Source organism: Pelodiscus sinensis, chromosome 19 (assembly GCF_049634645.1).
Source record: "Pelodiscus sinensis isolate JC-2024 chromosome 19, ASM4963464v1, whole genome shotgun sequence".
Taxonomy (NCBI): Eukaryota; Metazoa; Chordata; order Testudines; family Trionychidae; genus Pelodiscus; species Pelodiscus sinensis.
In genome coordinates this window covers 25433799-25455155 of record NC_134729.1, presented here as the reverse complement: position 1 = coordinate 25455155, position 21357 = coordinate 25433799, and the positions used below count along the sequence as shown (strand labels likewise).

Below are 21357 nucleotides of genomic sequence, written 5' to 3'. Positions count from 1 at the left end.
GGACTGGGAGACAGCTCCAAGGCAGAGAGCAGGAGCAACATGGCAGTGTGTAGAGGGACAGATGAAGTGCCGGCACTTGATAGCCTCCCAGCCAAACCTGTCAGGATCGCCTGTCAAAGGCTCCAAGACCTACCAGTAGATCCCGATCTACTGGCTGGTGACCACTGAACTAGATTATGAATGCGTTACTCACATTTCTCACAAATATCTGGCAGGCTTTTCTGGCCACCCCAGCTGCAGGTCCTCCAGCTCCTCCAAGAGTGCCTGCAAAATTTCCTGCAAAGTTTCCACGATCCATGTCCATCGTTCTTTCAAAACTGCTTCCCATTGCAAGTCCCATCCGATCTATACCTGCCCCTATTCCCTGCCCCATGGTAGGCCCCATTCTTTCCATGGGAGCGGCCCCCATGCGATCCAAACCCATTCTCTCCATACTAGTGGCACCCATGCGATCTAACCCTATTCTTTCCATACCAGTTGCCCCCATGCGATCTAGTCCAGCTGGCATTCTATCTATAACTTGACCCATTCCGGTTCCCATTCCAGCAGGTACCATGCGATCCATCCCTAGACCCATCCTATCCATGCCAGAGCCCATGCGATCCACTCCTGACCCCATTCTGTCCATAGTCGTACTAACACGGTCAATAGCAGCACCCATCCTATCAATAGGAAAGCCTATTCCAGAACCCATTCGCTCAATGGCGGGGCCCATTCTGTCAATGCTGGAAGCCATATGGTCTATGCCTAGAGGGGCCATTCGCTCAATGCCCGGGGCCATTCGCTCAATGCCCGGGGCCATTCGCTCTACATTAGAACCCATGCGATCTAACACAAGACCCATTCTATCTATTTCAGACCCGACTCTCTCCATCCCATGCCCCATCCCAGAAGGTATTCTTTCTATTCCTGCACCCAGACGATCAATGCCAGGTGCCATCCTCTCAATTCCGGGAATGCTGGCACTTCCACCTAGAACACAATACATTGAGACCTCATTATTTGCAATCAGGTATTAAGTTGGATACATTTGCATTTTTCTGACGTATGAAACAGTACAGTTTAACATCCTACGTATTCTGAAAGCTGAAGTTGCAGATGCTGAGGCAGACTTGTGCTTGAGAACCTAGGTACTTTATTATAGATTAATAAGACTAGCCTTTACACAAAGCTTTCAAAAGGTAACAAAAGAGATGCAGAGTTTGAAGCCATTTGCAAATTCAAGAGAACAAATGAATTTGTGTTCACAGTTCACATCAACTATTTAAGCCTCATTTCAGCTGTCAAAATATTAGTCCACTCATGCACTGGCAGATATTGGGATTGGGCAGTGAAGTAGCTAGTTGCTGGGGAGTGAAAGGAGTTCCAAAACCCTTCTTCCTAAAAGACTGGAATAGACTTTGCCCTTGCCAGCCAGAAGAGATAAACTTTCACACATTTTCCTGGGTGCCAAAATCAACACATTCCATGCAATATCCTCAGAGCATGTATTCACTGCCAAAGCATCAGCCGGCAGTATATTTAACGTTTTAATGTGGAGAGAAACAAACAAATATATCTACATTATTTCTTTAGTTTTCATATACTTGTCTCATTTGCATGTACTCCATTTCAGAACGTTCCTAAATCAGCTACAGAACTTTTGCCCAATACAATAACCAGAGGGCCTTTCTATACAATTTGGAATACAGGATCTCAGTCAAATTTATAGATAATTTACTTTTTAAATTTCTGTACATCTGCCAAGTGTATATTAGGGTTGCAACAGAGTTCTAGTTGTCATCTGTAAGTTATGCCTGGAATATCTGTTCTGAAGAGTGTCAGGTTTATTTGTAAAAGTAACACCCTAACTCTAAAAAGGGTCTGGAATGTCTTTCCTGGCCTAAAGCATGACGGATACAGATTGCACAACATGCCAGGGAATGATTTTCCCTGAATCATTTAGACATCCATCACATACATGAGATATAAGATGTGCATCACTTGAAATAATGTTTTTTCCCCAAAGGGATCAAGCATATTGAACAATAAAGCTGCCCTTAACTTTATGATCTACCATAAATACTGAGTATAATGCGCACCTACTTTTTAAACGTCACAATCACGGACTAAACTGAACTCTTATCTATAGCGCGCACTCTGACTTTGCTGTATTTTGTCTTGCCTTTTTGCATTGCCGGGTAATCACGCATGAGCGCACAAGTATATAGCGCGCGGCGTTCCATGCTCTCTTTGGGATGCCATGAGTTGTTGGCAATCTTACACGACCGCTGAAAAACTGAAAGTTGTTAGCTATGCTGAGGCTCATGGCAACAGAGCTGCCAGCCGTGAATTTGATGACATGGCAGAGTCTAACATTTGGCTTTGGAGATGGTAGAAAGAGCACGGGCAAGCGCTGCCTAGGATGAAGATGGCTGAGTGAGGTAAAAGCGTTGCATATCCTGAGTTGGAGGCCAAACTGGCTGAGTGGATTGCTGAGCACAGACAGCAAGGCGGTGGTGTTAGCATTGTGGAGGTTAGAATGAAGGCTTTGACCATTGCCAAAATGTGTGTTAAAACAGCTGGGTTTAAAGCTTCGTATGGCTGGTGCGATAGGCTATGGCGATTCATGAACCGATCGGTCCAATGCAGAACAACAATCGCACAGAAGCTACCCATGGACTTAGACACCAAGTTACTGCAGTTCCAAAAGTTTATCATAAAGCTACAGAAGCAGCACTGCTAAAACCTTTCATTAACTGGTAACACAGATCAGACACCATTAAACTTTGATAATCCCTACGACAAAATGCTTGAACTGAAAGGTGCCAAGACCGTTTCCATTGCTACCACAGGCCATGAAAAGTCTAGGTTTACCGTAATGCTTGCATGGCCGACGGAATGAAGCTGCCTCCTTATATTGTGTTCAAGCGCAAGAATGCCAAGGAACATAATCTTCCCAAACATCGTTCAAGTGCATGTTCACCCTAAAGGCTGGACTGATGAAGCTTTAATGCTTGATTGGCTACAGACGGTTTGGGCGAAGCGGCCGGGTGGACTTATGAGAAAGCGGTCTCTAATAGTTTTGGATGCATTTCGGTGTCATCATATGCCATCTGTCAAGAAAAGGCTTCAGAAGGACAAAACAGACATGGCAATTATTCCTGGATGAAGATGTCTAGGGCTATACCCCAGAAGATATTGCTCGACTGTTTGAGGAAGATTCTAACAAAAGCGAATTCGAGGACTTTGAAGATGAGTAGACAATCAATTAACATACCAGTATTTGCTTGATTGTGCTGCAGTGTTGATTTCATTTGTTTACCTTACCTTTTTGAAACTGTAAATAGTTGGTTGTTGATGCTAAGGACTTCTCGTTCTTGCAGATTCAGACTAACAGATTTATTGGCGCATAAGCTTTTGTGGGCAAAGACCCATATCGTCAGATGCATGTAGTGGAAATTCCATGCATCTGACGAAGTAGGTCTTTGCCTACAAAAGCTTATGCGCCAATAAAACTGTTAGTCTATAAGGTGCCACAGGATTTCTTGTTGCTATTTCAAACGAAGTTTACATAGGTGTTAATGGCTTGTGGTAAAGAAAAGGATTCTTTTAACAGAATTTTTTTGGAGTGTTGTGGATATCTGGTGCATGTTTTTTATGCTTTTACTTAATGGCCATGTTGATTTATATATCTGTTTTCAGTATTCCCCATTTTGGTGTGTTTATTAGCTTGAGTTGTTAGAAAAGATACCACCTGTACTCCAAGGGTAGTTTTAATTTTCTTTTTATCCGATTTTTAAATAAACATCTTAAGCATTGCTCCTTGTTAGTTATCTCTTGTTTTAATTTTTCTTCCATATCTATCGTTTAAAATATATATTTATATCTAGGTGTTTGTAATGGTGTTGTACATCCACACACAACCTCAATATTCGTATTACACACAATAAATTTCAACTCACCCAAAGATGGAAAATGTTAGAGGGAACACTGGTAGAGAGAGCACCCTTGTAAAGTTTGCAGATGATCCCAAGCTGGGAGGGTATGCAAGTGTTTTGGAGAACAGGATTATAATTCATGCACAAGGCTACATGCCCCAGAGCCACATACAGGCTACTCAACATGCAGCCCACAGCCAAAACAAAAAAGGAGTCAATATAATGATCTTCTGTTGATATGTGTTTTAGTAGTTAAATTCCTGGACTGTCATTGATCATTAAAAGTGCTGTCATATGGGTAGAAATCAGGTACATATTGCATTTTATTAATATAAGCAGAACTAACTTAAATGGGGCCTACGTGTTGCATAGTCTTGACAATCTTTGTCTCCAAGCCCATCAGTATGAAAGAAGCTATTTGTATATATATTTGCAAGTATATGCAACCACACTTAAGTTGCGGCCCTAGGCATGTGCCGTGAGTATCACTGTGGCCCCTGGGGCTTCCAAAGTTGAGTAGCCCTATCATACAGTTTTGAGCTGTTGTGGGCAAGCACTGAATTTGAATCGTTTGGAGCCTCATGTCAGAAAGGAAAGGTCTGGCCTCAGCAGAGTCCAGCATTGCTCGTATGAGCTCTATCCTCAGATCTAGGCAAAGAAGCTTTTTCTAAATGTATCAGCAAAGCCAGAGTGCGGACAGTGCCTGAGCCCAGACTAGCCAGTCATCCAGCTATTGGTGACCTTGGGCTCATAACCTCTTCAGGAAAGCAGCTACTGTTGTCATACCTTTTGTGACAATGCAAGGAGCTGCTGACAGCCCAACAGTAGTGCAGTGAACAGGTAACAAGAGCTGACTTGGCTGGTAAGGAGTTACAGTGGTGCTTTATACCATAACAGCGGTGTGCAGCAGCATACGGCACTTGAGCCAACCCAACAGATACCACCAAGGAAAAAAATTCCTGATTCTGTATGGAATACACTCAATCACTTGAAGAATCATTCAGTTTAGGAATATTCATACAGCTCATTAAAGCTCTCAAAAGGCATGGTTTTAAATACATTTTAGGGAGTATACTAAATTTTAGTCAAAGTTGTAAGTCGATTCTTATACCACAACAGAAGAGATTATTCCAAACGTTACTTGTATGCACAATTCAGATTCATAACAGAGCACAAATGCAGCCTTTATTTGCTTACCTATTCCCCTGTCCAAGGTTTCTCCAAAACTACGAGTCATCCCCATCTCATTTCTTCCAAAGTCTCTGTCAAATCCTCCACCCATTGCACGATCCATCTCTGCAGAAAATATTTAGTATATTTCCAGGACAACTTAGACATCTTGAAAAGAAGGAGTCTCTTGTAATATTTTAGCAGGTGAACTATGAAAGTGACTTTGCTATGTACTGCTTTTCACAGCTACAGACCTACTGTCATTTAGCATATAACACGCACGGGTTATAAACTTTTTACAAGCCACCCTCCCACGGGGTATACATGTCCAAGGGGTATACCAGTTTATTTTTACTCGCCTGCGCTGACCACTCCGTCCCCCCCGCCAAGAGGAGGATGGGTTGTGCCTGGCTGCAGCTGCATGAAGCCTGGGCGCGAGTGTGGCTCCCCTCCCGCAGGCCGGCCAGCCTGCCTGCGCTGCACTCTACGTTCCCCCCGCAGTTTATCCTGGTACGTGCAATTACCTTAAAGCAGCGTATATAACCTGTGGGTTATACATGTCTGCGGGTTATCTAAAAAAAATTTTTTTTTTAAACACACCACACACACATGCATAGCCTGTGGTTTTGCCTGAACGAGTGCGGGTTATATATGTTAATTTACAGTACTTCATGTGTGTAGGAGGTGTGTGTTTTTTATTCTCTCTGAAATTTCAGATTCTCATATTTCTTTACTTAGTGGCTCTTGGCAAAGTGTATGGAGAACCTGTATCTATGGGTTACTTAGGACTAACTCAAGCTCTGCTCTGTCCTATAGCAGAGCAACAGTCATCCTATTCATAATGAGGAAGCCAAATTTTATAGGGTACAACTGTAATACTCCATCCAGGCCCTCCCAAGAGCTAAACAAGATTTCCTCAGTTAGGGTTTAAATACCAGTGTTAGAAAGTGGTCAGGAATAAACTCTTCAGAGTTTAGATTTGTTTGTTCTTATGGAATATAAAACAGTTTTTTAAATGTGAATTTGCAAGAGAAAGATTGATTGTGCTCATATTTGCTTAAACGTTTAACAAGTAGAAAATGAGATCTTTGTTGAAGATGCATTGCTCTCATTCCTACAAGAGAAGAACTGAAAACTCTTGCTATGGGTTTTCCTAGGACCGAAAACAAAAACAAAAGCAAAACACCACACACACCAACAGGACTGTTACAGCCTGTAGCAAAAAACAAGCAAAAAGCTTTCAGGTGGTCTTTATGATGTGTAAAGGAAATCTGTGTTTCTTTTGAAGCTAGCCTTAAAGCATACTATGCTCCAATAGGACTCCAAACATTAATTCAATGAGTTCCATAACATTTACTGCACTGGGGATCTGTAATGTAAGAATTAGTGCCTCACCGCTCATTCTGCCCATATTCATTCCAGATGGAAAACGACCCAGATTGTCCATGCCACCAAAAGGACCCTCCATCCCTGAAATAAATACCTTTACCTTAGAGATACTATAAACATTAAAGAACATTTCAAATAAGCCACCACACTGGATCAGCATGTGTTATTCTATCAGTATTACTAGTGTGTAAATGAGTAGGAAAAGTCTAGGAAGAGCAGTCAAACGTAAAATGCCACCCCAAAATGGTGCATTGTGGAGGCAAAAGTGAATGTTTACAAAATTAAATCTACCCTTAATTAAGAAATTCCTCATTAGTGAACTGTTGAATTTTAGTCTCAAAATGGAGTATGGCCACAAGCCCATGCCCTAATTCTTATACATATCCAGCAGCAATCTAAGAGTCTCAATTCATAATTTTGGTTTATATTCCATCTGAAGATCTCACTCCTCCAGGGCCACAACATCCATTAGCACAATTCATGGCAATTTATCATGGTTTTAAAAACCAAGAGCCACTCAGTAGTCAGTGACAGTTTCCAAGTTAACAAATGCTCATCTTACATTATTTTTGCCTAACTTAAGATATTTCCAGGTAAATATCAGACTATATAAATTTTAGTTGTTTGCTCTTCAAAGCTGCATGTACATTAGAACAGCCAGTCTGAGTCAGACCAAAGATCCATCTAGACCAGTATCCTGACAGTATACAATGCCAGATGCCACAAATATGCTACCTACTAATTTCTTTTGGTGACCCCTAGTTCTTGTGTATGGAGCAAGTAAATAACTGTTCTTTATGTACTTTCTCTACACCAGTCATGATTTTATAGACTTTTATCATATGCTCCCTTAGTCTCCTTTTCTAAGAATAAAAAATCCCAATTTTATTACTCTCTCCTCATATGGCATTCATTCCAAAAGTCTAATAATTTGTTGCCCTTTCTGTTCTTTTTCCAATGCCAATATTTTTTTTTGAGATGAGGCAACCACATCTGCACACAGTATTCAAAATGTGAGCGAAACATAGGCTTACAGCTTACCTCCCATTTTATTCATTCCAAAGCCCATGCCTTCCATTCCCATTCCTCAAAATAAAAAAGAAAGCTTTATTTACAGATGGAATTATACATGCATACCAGTCTGATGTTTGAGCTTCAAGGTACTGTTTAAGAGCTTATACTGAGAAAGATAGTGAAGTGGATCTAATAATTAAGAGCTCTTTAGGGGAGAATTGTTAGAACCACTAATTGACAAGTTGCATATTTAACAGTAGCATATGTTCAATCAAGTATTAATTTAGAATCCATAATTCTAAATTGTCTGAAAATTGGAAGTCAAATGACCAGTTACTGATGTCTGGTATCTAGTAGGAAGACAAATCAGTTAGGAACTATAACGAAACTTCAAAATGCAACACCTTCAAGCATCGACTTGGAACCTGTGTTCTGTTCTCACAAGAAACAAACTATAGTTCATTTCACCCTCAATGAAGTGCCACTTCCCTATGGGATAAGAAAAGAAAGCCTACCCCAAGAACAATCCCACCTCAGAATATTATCATGGAAAGAGAGAGTACTGCATAAGTAGTCAGAACTCCAAAAATAGATTTTTGAAATCAAAAAGCATTCTAAACTCAATAGGAGACTATCCCCTTATAGTATTTGCTTCTAATGCACAAGAAACAGAATGTGAGATATGTACTAGACACGGGGTTCCTAAAATAGTCTGATATGTGAGCTTGATGTTCCATCTACCCATTGAGAATTTAAGGCAGTACATGAAACAACATTTGGGAATCACTGTATTAGACCACTTTAGTTCAGATCATCAAGACGACAACCCTTATTTTAGTCATCTGCTTTCACTGAAGTATGTTTTGGGTGGACGATAGCAATCCTAGGTTATACAAAAAGCCAGGAAAGACTTAATGAAGTAAGCGCGCACAGAGCACAGGTGTTATTTTCCTACCTCCAGGTCCCATGTTGGGCATTCCCATGCCTTTATTTAGATGATTTGCATCAATAGGCTGACCTCCTGGTCCTAATCCCATGCCGATACCACCAAGCCCATCTAGAGAAAACAGTTATTTATTTTTTTGGCAGAGGAAATAGCAAGCTTTGCTTGAGACAAAATTTCTATTTTGTTCCAAGAGCTCAGATTCCCACTTCTAGCTCTTAAGTGGATTTGTATTTCTAGCTCTTAAATGGGAACTCTCAAAGCTCTCAAGCTGGATCTGAAACAGAGATAGGGATGTCACACTACCTATCTATTCCTCTCCACCCCTCAAATCCAAGGTATTTTCCACGGTTAATTCTGATGCAAGAGCTGAAGATTTTCTGAACAGCAAAATGGAAAAGAGAATAAGAACTTACTTTTGGATGATCAAGGATAATTAGTAAATATAAAAGTTAATACCCCCTCAATTTGAGATCCATGGGTCACACCTTATAAGAACATAAGAAGGGCCATACTGGGTCAGACCAAAGGTCCATCTAGCCCAGTATCCTGTCTGCCAACAGTGGCCAATGTCAGCTGCACCAAAGGGAGGGAACACAACAGGTAATCCTCATGTGATCCTTCTCCTGTCACCCATTTCCAGACAAACAGAGGCTAGGGACACCATTTCTATCCATCCCGGCTAATAGCCATCGATGGACCTCACCTCCATGAATCTATCTAGCTTTTCTGAACCCTGTTAAAGTCCTAGTCTTCACCACATCCTCTGGCAAGGAGTTCCACAGGCTGACTATGTGCTTAGTGAAGACAAATTTCCTTTTGTTTGTTTTAAACCTACTGCCTATTAATTTCATTTGGTGATTCCTAGCTCTTATATTGTGGGAACAAGTAAATAACTTTTCCTTATTCACTTTTTCCACATCACTCATGATTTTATAGACCTCTGTCTGATCCCCCCCTTAGTCTTCTCTTTTCTAAGATGACAAGTTCAAGTCTTTTTAATCTTTTCAGATGAGGCCTGTTCCAAACCCTTAATTTTTGTTGCCTTTTTCTGAACCTTTTCTAATGCCAATAAGATCTTTTGTAGAAGAGGTTACCATATTTGTATGCAGTATTCAAGACATGAGCATACCATCATTTTACATAGAGGCAATACGATATTTTCTGTCTTATTCTCTATCCCATATTTAATGATTCCTAACATTCTATTTGCTTTTTTATACACTGAGTGGATGTTTTCAGGGAACTATCCACAATGACTCCAAAAAAATCTCTAAAGTAGTTGTAGCTAAATTAGTCCCCACCATATTGTATGTATAGTTGGGATTCCACCCCCCCCCCCCACACACACACACAACATGCACTACTTTGCGTTTATCAACATTTCATTTGCCATTTTGTTGCCCAGTCACTTAGTTTTGTGAGATCTCCTTGAAGCTCTTCACAGTCTGCTCTGGTCTTAACATTTGCAGATGTTAAACTGCTCAAGATAGTTACCATCTCACTGTTTACCTCCTTCTCCAGACTACCTATAAATAAGTCGAATAGTATTGGTCCCAGGACAGACTCCTGGGGGACCCCACTAGTTACTTCACCACTCTGAAAACCTACCATTTATTCCTACCCTTTGTTTCCTGTCTTTTCCTTATCTTTTTCAGAGTACTCTCCTTGATCATTCAACAGACAAGGTAAGGAAACAGCCAACTTCCTTCCCCCAGAGATGCACTTACTGCAGATCCATCCCTGCAGATAATTAAATGCTAGAGAGTCCAAAGCACAAAGCCATCCTTCTTTTAAGAGGCACCGGATTTCCCAGATACCCCCTGGATTTTCTGTAGTCCCAAAACGTATGAGGGATCCCCAAACCACAGAAGTAGGCAAGTCCTAGTGCCTTGAGTACCCTTTCCCAGCCCACCTAGCAACATCAGTTTTATGACATTTTGTATGCGATAGCCTCCTCAGCCATTCCTGCAGTACAGCAAACTGAGCTCCTTCAAGCTAAAAATTCAAGATGTTGATTTTGAAGAAACTTACGAGGAAGCTGTTGAGGTCGTTCTGGAGGGAAGAAGTCTCCCTTTGGAAAAGCTCGTTCATCCTGACAATTAAACAATAGCGTTAAAACCATACACACAAGATTTCTGGCAGCATCTTTTCATGGTAGAAAAAGCATTTTGAAAACAGTGGCAATTCCTGACAAACATCATCCATAGATGTACTATGGACTTACTGCCAAATAGGTAGTTCATAAATATGGCCACTTCCTGAAGTTATGTTTTGGGGATTACTGTAGAAGAAAATCCTTTGTCTAGGCACCAGCACTACCTTCAGTTCCAGAGACTGTTACTTTGGCCTCCTCAAAGCAGCTTGTGAAATAGCATTAGGAAAAACTTGGAAATCTGAGTTTAGCTATACAAACTATGAATACAAGTCATTTAGGTGCTTTCTGATGGTGTAAGAATTATTTTTACTTGCACTAAAAAATTTTATTTTTACTGTTACAGTAGAGGTGGGCAAAAAATTTGGATTGGGGTACTCCAGATTTTGCTTGACTATCTTCCTCTTTTCTATGGATGGAATGCAAGATCTGGGACTGAGGTTGGGTGGAGAAGAGGTTGTGGGGTCTACAAGTGAGTTGAGTGAAGGAGGAAGTTGTGACTTAAGGCAGGGGATTGAGATGCAGGAGTGGATTTTGACCTGGCAAAGGGGTGCAGAGTCTGGCGAGAGTTGTTACCTGGAGGAGGAGGAATGCGAAAGGTTTGGGTGGTGACCTAGGGCAGCGAGTTGGAAAGCAGAAGGGGATGGGGTTCTAAAAGCAGGTTCTGGCCAGGAGTTACTTGCCTTAGGCGGCTCCTGGCCAGTAGCCAACAGTGACCATGAAGCATGCTCAAAACAGCCAGAGGCTCCCTCCACATGCCACTCAGCAAGGCACACTCCTGGCTCCCAGGCTGATGCGATGATTGGCCTGGGGGCAGTAGCAGCAGTGAAGTCTCCCCACCCCTCCCAGAAGCATGTGGTGCTTACAGGGAGCTGACAGCCATTTCAAGCAGCCTTGGGCTACAGCAGGCAGAGTCTGCCTTCGGGTCTCAGCAAGCCAGGACAGATCTGCCCTGCTAACCGTATCTCACCCACCCTGGTGTTGAAGCAATTGTAGCTGTCCTCAAGTGTGCTCTACAGAGATCCTATCCATGGGAAAGATTTATCAGTACACAAAGTCTTACTCCAGGTTTGACTGATGAAGCCAGGTCAAGATCCAGATTCATTTAATCCTTTGTTTAAGTTATGCTGCCACTCCACCATTATATGGCAGATGGTTGTGTCTCCTATATGCTTGGGCTGGGGTTGAAGCAGCAGCAGCGTGGTGAAGAGCTCTAAGTGCCTAACCAGTCTCCCAGCCCTCATTTCATCCTACAAACCATGCCAGATTAACCAATAGCTTGGTACTCAACTTGTGAGTGTTCCATGGGTCACAGCTTGAATGCCACAGCCATGAAATACCAGTTTTCACATTGGGTATTGTATTACACAGTAAGAGGGCTATGAACAGGCTTACCATTTTTACATGCATTGGTCTGTCAAAAAGCAGCTGCCCATTGAACATTGCTAAGGCTTAAGTTAAGGATGATTTTTCAAAATGTTAGTCCAAAAGAAATTTTACTGCTAAAAAGGACAAGTTTAAGTTCACAGGTACATAATTTCAAATGTCTAGCAGTTTATCAACCCCACTCCTATGGCAGGGAAGTGCTAAAGCAAAGTCAAGGAATAAGTAACTGATAACTCATGTTTCACTAACTGGCTAAGAGACAGGTAGGAATACTCACTCAGTTTCCACAGAGGAGATAAATACTGCCCTCCCCACAAGCATCTGTACTGAGACCAATGTCATTCAAAACATTCATACATGACCTGGAAAAGGGGGTAAATAGTGAAGTGGCAAAGTTTGCACACTATAGAAAATTGCTCAAGTCCAGTGCTGACAGCGGATCTCTGTCCAACACTATGTCCATAATCTTATCTAGCCTGTGTGTATCCCAGGGTACAGCTACTTCCGACTCACACTGATCAGGTCAAACAGCTGGGACCCTCAGCACACTGCTGTCCTGGTAAGTCCACTCATGGAACTTCTGGGCCCTTATACCGGTCAACAGCCCAGACTCTGACAGGACCTGGGCCTTTAACTGGGGGTAGTCTGTAGCAGTTTCCATCGCCTCATCCTAGGGAGGCTCAGAACATAGAAAAAGGGCAAAGATACTAGTCTACTGGTGCTGGGCCAGGCCTCACAGAGCCACTCTCTCAAAGGTAAGATAGTATGTCACTAAAAGAGCTTCCATTGTTACCTACAGAAGATGACAGCTCGTCCTTAGGCATCATGGCCACATGTCAGAGCAGTCAAGGCCCTCAACTGGCTACCTCCTGCAGGGTGGTTTAATCCTGTGCTGCCTACTTCAGTGGCAATTAATTTTCTCCAGCCACAGAAGGAAACAAATGCCACTAGCCTGGCAGTAACTAATCTCTCCCCACTTCTCTCCTGAGGAGAGGTTTTTAAAGACCTCATGCAGCTCTTAATTGGATTCAGAAGTTCTTAATTGACTTGAAGTACAGGCAGTCCCCAGGTTGCATACAACATAGGGACTGTAGGTTTGTTCTTAAGTTGAATCTGTATGTAAGTCGGAACTGGCATCCAGATTCAGCCGCTGAATCTGGACACCAGTTCTGACTTACATACAGATTCAACTTAAGAACCCCAGGCTTCCAAGTCAGCTGCTGCTGAAACTGATCAGCAGCTGATTCCAGGAAGCCTGGGGCAGAGCAACTCTGCCTCGGGCTTCCTGTAGTCAGCCGCTGGTCAGTTTCAGCAGCGGCTAACTTGGGGACGCCTGGGGTAGAGCAGCTCGGGTGCTGCTGGCTTGGTCCAGTAGCGCGGCCGCTCCTCGGCGCTACTGGACCAACCCAGCAGCACCCCAGCTGCTCTGCCCCAGGCGTCCTGATTCAGCCACTGCTGAAACTGATCAGCAGCGGCTGAATCAGGACTCCTGGGGCTGAGCAGCTGGGGTGCTGCCGGGTTGGTCCAGTAGCGCCAAGGAGCAGTGCTGCGGGACCAACCGGCAGCGCCCCACCTGCTCTACCACAGGCCCCGGGCTTTGCTCCACATCTCCCTGGTCTGCTGGGGGGGGGGGGCGGGGGGGGCACTAGCTGCGCCCCCTCCCCCCCCCCCCCAGCAGACCAGGGAGACGCGGAGCAAAGCGACGGAGGACCCGGGCTGGACCGCGGCGCTTCCAGATCAGCTGGAAGCGCCGCGGGTCCGGCCCGGGTCCTGCGCCGCTTTGCTCCCCGTCTCCCTGGTCTGCTGACTCCCGCAGCAGACCAGGGAGACGGGGAGCAGCTTTTTTCGCCCTGGAGGAGGCGGGCGGCGGGACCAGGCGTCCCGCCGCTCGAGTCCTCCGGGGCGAGAAAATCCCCGTTCATAACTGCGGATCCGACATAAGTCGGATCCGCGTAACTCGGGGACTACCTGTACTCCTCTCTGTTTTTAAGAAAGAGGGCCTGTAACGTTCTAGGGCTAACATAGCAGCATTCTATGATCCTCCTGCAGCTGTGTGGCTGGACTATGTCACAGAAGGTAGACAGGACCAGAGTTTACACAGTACGAAAGGAAGGAGAGTATTAAAAGATTCAGACTTTCATCAAAACAGGGAATGCCACAAACTCCTCTCTCCCCACCCCCCGACATCCTTCACTGGTAATCCATAAAAGGATTTTAAAAAGTCAGTCAGTTGAGCAAATCTAGGTTAGGTTTACTCATTAGGTGTATGTAAGAGGCAGCTGTGTATTTCCAGGCAAAACATACAGTATTCTTCAAATCAACAATTTAAGATAGGCAAGTCAGGTTTTCCCTTTACATCCTGTTTTCTTCACATTTCCTCAGTGCATATGACAGTGTACCATGAGGCAAGAGGATGACATGAGGCTTAATTTCAATGACACAGAGGTGCACTATATTTTCAGAGTTTAACTAATGCCAATTCTAATAGCCTGCCATTTTCTTTCACACAAGAAATCAGATGGCACATGGTGAACTAGAAATCTTGTCCAGTACCTAGAAAAGTTATTTAAGTGTATTTGCTTCACTATTGCAGATTTTCTTCAAAGGATACATATAGCCTGAACAGCTTCAATAGACTGTTCAAAAGTAACAGTGCCAATCCCACGACTTTTGCCATCTTTGTCTTCTAATATGTCAGCTCGAACCACCACACCAGCCATGCTGAACACTTCCTTTAGTTTCTTCCAGCCAACCTTGTAATCCAACTGAAGGCAAACATATTGCTTAGAAACATTTCAGAAAGTTTCACTCAACAAGTAGTACCAAATATTATATACTGAGAGCATCCTGAACTAGGATACTATAGATTTGACAATAAATTCAATAATCTTTGCAAAAAAGGTGGGAAGTGTCTCAAAGACAGTCAGCTATGAAAGTTTCAAACCAGAACAGAGTGAATACAAGTAGAGAGCCCTCCAAATCTATGGATATGGATGTGAATATCTGTGGCTCAATTTTGCAGATACAAAATGTATCTATGTAGGGCTCTAAATACAAGCAAGTTGAGTATCTTACTGCTAGAGAAGGTAAGATACTCAACTCACCCACAGATGAGTATGTGTGTCAACAGACCTTTTAACTCATTACTGTAGCAAAATTCAGTAACTAAGTGCACAGCAAAAGGTAATGCATAATAAAGTGATGTTTATTTACACAGCTAGACAATTTTTAAATTTATCCTAGCAGTGAAGTAGTCCACCGTCAGTGCTGGTGCTGTACTGAGACATCACTATGTGGAATGTGCACTTCTGGCTGTGTCACATGAATATCATATTTCATGTGAGGCATGATACAGTCATCCCAACTCATATTGAGTACATAGCCAGGTTGTTACAGCCCTGTTGATTCCAGGATATTAGAGACACATGACGGATGAGGTAGTATTTTTACTGAACCACCTTTTATTGAAGACAAGCTTAAGTTCTTCCTCTGGTTTGGGAAACGTACCTACTGTCACAGCTAAATACAAAGAGGAAAAGATTATTCCAAGTGATCATTCAAGGTGAATTGGCCCCAATAAATGAACTAAACATCTGAACAAATATGTGGGTGGCGAAACCAAACCATTCTCCATGCTCGCCAATAAATTCTCATGGGAAAATAAGAAGAAACACACCTTTGTTACCTATGGGTGAGCCCTTTTCAAAGAGCACTCCATCTGACCTATTAGACCACATCAAAGGCAACCTGCACAACCTTTCAAAAGATGAGCCCAGGAGCTCATAAATTTGCTAGATGCTAAAAATCATGGACTGAAGAGACATTGGTTTTATGGTTTATTATAACCGCCTGTAATCCACTAACAACCCTCCCTCAGCTTCCTCTGCCCCCCTATGACTGGAGAAGTGTTAAGTGACCACTTCATCTTGAATGGTACCTTGAAATGTGTTAACTACTTATTGTAAATAATCTGTTCCTCCTTGCATTTAGCTACATTGAGTTTCCCAGGCCATAAGGGCAGCTTTATGGAAGCTCGAAAGCTTACATCTCTCACTTACAGAAGCTAGCCCTATAAAAGGCAATGCCTATCCATAGTACTTTTTCTCTGCAAATAGACCTACTGAAGATGATAGGACTAATTACCGAGTAAGACACTATTCACAGACTTTAAGGTCAGAAGGAACCATCATTACCACCACCAAGTCAGATTACTCATAAGTAATCAAGCCTGATCCCTGGCACACAGATCTTAATTTGACCTAATCTAGTTAAATCCCAAATCCTCTGCCCAGACAACACACTGTACTTACATTTGCAACGAATACTGTGCTTCCAAGTCTGCCAGCCTGTAAGGCATGGATAATCTCATTGGGTATGTTGGGATTATTGAGGATGCTGGGTGGTATATTGATCATTCCAGGGCCACCTGGTCCTGGGCCAATGCCCATACCACCTGCTGCTGCCATGGCCTTCTGCATTGCTCTTCTGGCATGTTCACCATCAGGATCCTACAAATCAATAAGAGTAACATGCACAGTAAGATGGCAAAACTCACTAACCTCAGTTTGGACACTACCGAGCCAACATTTTATTCCTAGCAATAAATGGGGAGTTGATGGCAAAAGCTTCCATGACTTTATCAAGTCATCCATAAAAAAAGTTCAAAAGCCTGTATCAGGCACCACTTTACTGCTTGTCTTTTTGAGAAAAATTAAATAGGTAAAGAACAGTGTGATGGAGTCACTATCATACCTGAAACAATTCAAACTGAATTGAAAACAGGTTAATTGAAAGTTATCTGAAGGAGCATGTAAGGCAATAAACAGCATATTCCAGACAGCAAGGGAGGGAAAGCCTACTCAGGTACTTGGGATCCAAATTATAATGCTCAAAGAACCCATGTTCCAGGTTGACAGCTAGCTACATGTGCAAAGAATACTTAGTTGAAAGAGTGAGCACCCATGTAAATGGATAACAGGGACCCAGAAAGGCAGGAAATTAGGATTCAGTCTAGAATAGAGGCCTTGTCTACACTAGTTTTAGTCACTGGAGCAGCCACACTAATATTGTTGTACATGACTGAGCCCTTATATTGACAAGCCAAAGAAAGCTTCTACCTGAAGAAAATCCAAAAGAGGATTAACATAGGGAAGGCCTAGAAGATTTCAACAGGAGACCATTGACAGCAAACTGTAGATAAAAGCTTGTGATGCAATATGGAAGAAGAGAACTAGTGCACATGTAACCCAAAATTACTGAGGCAGCAAGTTTAAAGCAGAGAGATGTAATCCTACATGGATATGGCGAGTGTACACATGGGTTACTTGGTAAAGTTCTAGAAAGCTATACACCAGAGAAATAACATGCTGTACATGCAAAGAAGAATTAAGTGGCTTAGGAGACTGGAAAAGTTAGAGAGCAAATATTGAACAGTTAAAAAAAAAACCAAGAACATTCAAAGGCGTGTAAATGCTCAGTTAAGGTCACCCAAATGAATATAACTACCTCTACAGAAGTCTGACAATTACAAATTTCTCCGTTGATTCACCCACCCACATAATTAAAATGCAATAAATATGAAACAAACAGGTTCATTTGGATAATTTGTCTCCATGCTTTTTAATAATACTTGGTATTTTTGAAACTGGCACTTTAGTCTGGAATTTCTAGACAAGCACTAGTTTGATAATCACAACTATCTAGGGTTTCTGGAAGAGCTGAAATCCTTACAACTTGAAATCTGGGTTAAGATTTAGCTTTAAAAAAAAAAAAAGTCTTCAAGAGTAACAACTTTTCCCACAAACCTTGGAAGACACAGATCAATGTCAGTGTTTCCCAGACATCTTCCTAGCTTCAAAGGAGGTTTTCCGCATCCCAGACCCGCCACCCCCATCCCATGTTCTCCAAACGACCTTCCTTTCTTGCATGGAATCTAAATAAAAAGGTATGGCTAATCATGCCAACCATGCATACTCTGCAAAGCATGCACACTAGTGTGACTAAGTCAACTGTGCTTTAGTATTTGTGGTAAACAGTTTTTCACTAGTTTTGAAATAGCTCTTCTCCTTGTAAAGTATTCCAGAAAAATAGATACATCTGTTCGTGAGATACAAAGCCAGAAGCACATTGGAAAATTTAATAAAATGACTCTTTGGAACACTGAATTAAGAGGTAGCTTGCCTGTTCAGCATGAAAATCAAATATAGTGTGTACAGTTTCAGGTGGTTTTGGCAACATTAGGGAAAGGTGACTGAAGCACTGTGTCTTTTTTTAAAGTTAACTATAGAAAAGACGGTCTCCATAGATTACTTTGCTACCTATTAGAGAATATTGTTAAGTCAGACTTCAAGGAGGGAAGAAACACTTCTAAGTGTTCACATGAGATCCTCAGATGAGTATTAGCCATTTTACATATTTGAAATTAAGGCAGAAATGAGTAAACGATTTGTCCATGTTCACATGTCAAGAGTACAGGCTGAACCTCTAAAATCCAGGTCTCTGTTGCTGGACCAGGAGACCAGGCATTCCCCAGATGTTCCCCCGGGGTCTAGGGGATTCTCCCTCCCCCGACAGCCAGAGCGAGGGGGGCCTTGACCTCCCCATGTCTAGCAAACTCTATGGTTCAGGACCAGTTAGGACCAGGGAGGTCCCACCTGTAGTTCAGTCTCTAAGCTGCCTAGACAAACTATATGTAATGAGATGACAAAAAAGAATAGGCGAGAATCTTTTATTGGACTAATGTTCATTTCTGGACCATGTTTTAGTTTGCATAGAGCAGGGGTTACCAAACTTGTGGGGGGCGGAGTGCAGAAATTCGGGGGTAGGGGAAGGGGAGGAGACGAAGCGACCCATCCTCCCCTGTTAATTCTCCCCAAGTTTTGCTGCTATTTTATTTTTCGGCCCTGGTCAGTTTTTTTTTTTTTGCTCAACAAGTTTTGCTGCTATGATGTGCATGTGTGGTAGTGGTGGGAGTGAGGGTTTCTCAAAACAGGGGCGTGATGCTGAAAAGTTTGGGAACCACTGGCATAGAGTATACGTCTTAATCAAAATTTACCTATTGGTTTATGGAGTGATTAAAATGCCAATAAATATTTCCTTGTGTTGACTGGTAATCTGAAAACTGCAGCATTACACTAGTGTATTAGAAAATATGAATGGGCCAAGATTATACGGCATGATCCCATAAAGTTTGTGAGCAGCAGTAAACCATTTCCAAGCCAGGATATCAGTTAACCTGTTTTGAATGGTCTTTTAAGGGAAGCACCTAAATACTCTGTGCTTGAGAATTAAATTGGAATGGTCAAAAAGACTGGACAGAAAGTAGAGTGGTCTAAATTTAGGGTGAAAACATGACTGGTCTCTCTCGGGTTGTGGCTGCAGGTATCTGAGCTGTGGGACCCCATGCCTGGCTATTGGGGAGGAGGGGTTATGAGTGTCTAGTTCCCCCACCTCCCATCTGGGTTTGAGGTTGGGGGAGGGGGCGAAGGGAGAGCAAAAGGGCAGAGAAACATGATTTATTGTGGGTCATAGGTGTTTCCTACTCCTCGGGAGATTTTTGTTTGTGTGTTTTATTAGACCTATCGGCTGATAGGTATTTTGAAGTCAGAGAAGATTAATGTTGGAAGAGACCTCAGGAGGTCTAGTCCAGGGGTGGCCGAGCCGCATGCGGCTCTTCACCCTGAAACTGCGGTTCGCGAAGCAGCCCCATGAGCCCCTACAAACAGCCCCAGCCCCCTGTGCTCACAGTGTGCAGGGGAACCATCTGGCACAGCAAAATGGCACTGGCAAAGATGGTGGCAGCTGACAGGAACCTGATGTGGCCAAAAAGCCTAACCGGCAGTTTTTAAAGGGGTGGCATCCTTTTTTTGGGGGGGGGGGGGGGGGGGACAATTCTGGTGAGGCTCTTCGCATTTTTTCTGCCGCTATTTCGGCTCTCTTCGTTTAATGGGTTGGCCACCCCAGGTCTAGTTCAACCCCATACTTAGAAGCAGGATCAATCCCAATTAAATCATCCCAGCCAGGGCTTTCTGAAGCCAGGCCTGTAATAACTTTAAGGATGTAGCTTCCACCACCTTCCTAGGCAACCCATTTCAGTGCTTCACCACCCTTCTAGTGAAAGAGTCTTTGCTAATATCCAACCTAGACCTCCCATATTGCAACTTGAGACCACTGCTCCTTTCTGTTATCTGCCCAAGGTGAGTCTAGCCAGTTTTCTTTGGACTCCCCAGCCTTCCCCTTCCTCAAAGGCAGCTTTCAAGTTATAAAATGAGTTAAAATAAACTGGATTATGTGGTATTCTGACAAATAAAAGTTTGTAAAATTTTAAAATAGTATGCCAAACTATTTTTAGCACAGAATGTCCCCAGGAGTAAAGTCAAAACACAGAAGTGTACTAGCAACAATGGGCACTTTTACTTGGTATCTATTTGTGAGTCAGTTCTGAACCATCACATTCAACACCTAGACTTTAAGTTTAGTCAATTGCACATGTTCATTATTATCTCAACCTCAAATGAAGACTTAAATTTAGTAAAGCATATACCTACAACAAAGTTTTGAAAGCCCAGCTTCTAGCTGGTGAACTGATTTCAGCGGGAGGAAGCAAAGGGGGGTGGGGGGGAAGGGTGGTTGTGTATATCTGTTAGAATTAACCGATAAGTCCACACTTATTGGTTAATCGTGTATATAAATACATGCTAACATCCCTATCTATGACATCATACCCTTTTGGTGATTTCATATTCCAATTATCCAAGCATTAAATTAGATTAAGAAAACACTTTAAAAACCAGGACAGAGCACATTTAAAGTCTTACTTCTTTCACTTTAAGAGGTCTTCCGCTGAGACTATGCTTGTTCAGAACCTCAGCTGCCTTCTTCATGCTTTCTTCCATCTTAAATTCAACAACACTATGATAAGAAAAGATAAATACTGGAGTTAGTATATAGTAGTTTGCTTGTAGTTTGAAATTTCCTATTCATGTAATAACTGATAAACTTACGCGCATCCCTTGATGTGGTGATTTCATGGAAGAGTAACACGGAGTGGAGGAGGGAAAGAGAGAGGAAAATAAGTAACACAAAAGTTAACTTTAAAAAGATTTAAAATGCATTAAAATGTAGTTGGTTTATAACTTTAATCTTAAAAAATAATAAGAACAAAATACAAGCTTACCCAATGTAATCTGTGTTACCTGGATTCCACAAGATACTAACTTCTACACATTATCAAAATTATAAAACTAGGTTCTGAAGTTGTAAGAAGCAATACTAAGTCCAAGTTGACCAAGAAAACACCAAACACTTAACATTTCCTTTCCCCTGTAGCCTGTCAAAATCCTCATGTTCCTTTATCCTACATCCATATCCTTTCAATACAC

The 21357-nt window shown here is 42.4% G+C and overlaps 1 protein-coding gene across 1 annotated transcript in view; it reads right to left on the bottom strand.

Moving 5' to 3' along the window:
* Positions 1–21258, bottom strand: part of HNRNPM (heterogeneous nuclear ribonucleoprotein M) — a 25970-nt gene extending 4712 nt beyond the window's left edge. Inside the window, exons 1-11 of the mRNA XM_006125525.4 lie at positions 20980–21258; positions 20794–20887; positions 16288–16485; positions 14589–14742; positions 11987–12036; positions 10471–10531; positions 8449–8550; positions 7521–7565; positions 6486–6560; positions 5118–5216; positions 194–972 (exon numbers count right to left, since the gene is read on the bottom strand). Coding sequence (XP_006125587.3) covers positions 194–972; positions 5118–5216; positions 6486–6560; positions 7521–7565; positions 8449–8550; positions 10471–10531; positions 11987–12036; positions 14589–14742; positions 16288–16485; positions 20794–20871 — 1641 coding nt within the window. The 5' untranslated portion in view covers positions 20872–20887; positions 20980–21258. The remainder of the gene's footprint in view (positions 1–193; positions 973–5117; positions 5217–6485; positions 6561–7520; positions 7566–8448; positions 8551–10470; positions 10532–11986; positions 12037–14588; positions 14743–16287; positions 16486–20793; positions 20888–20979) is intronic.
* Between the last annotated feature and the right edge of the window lie 99 nt (positions 21259–21357).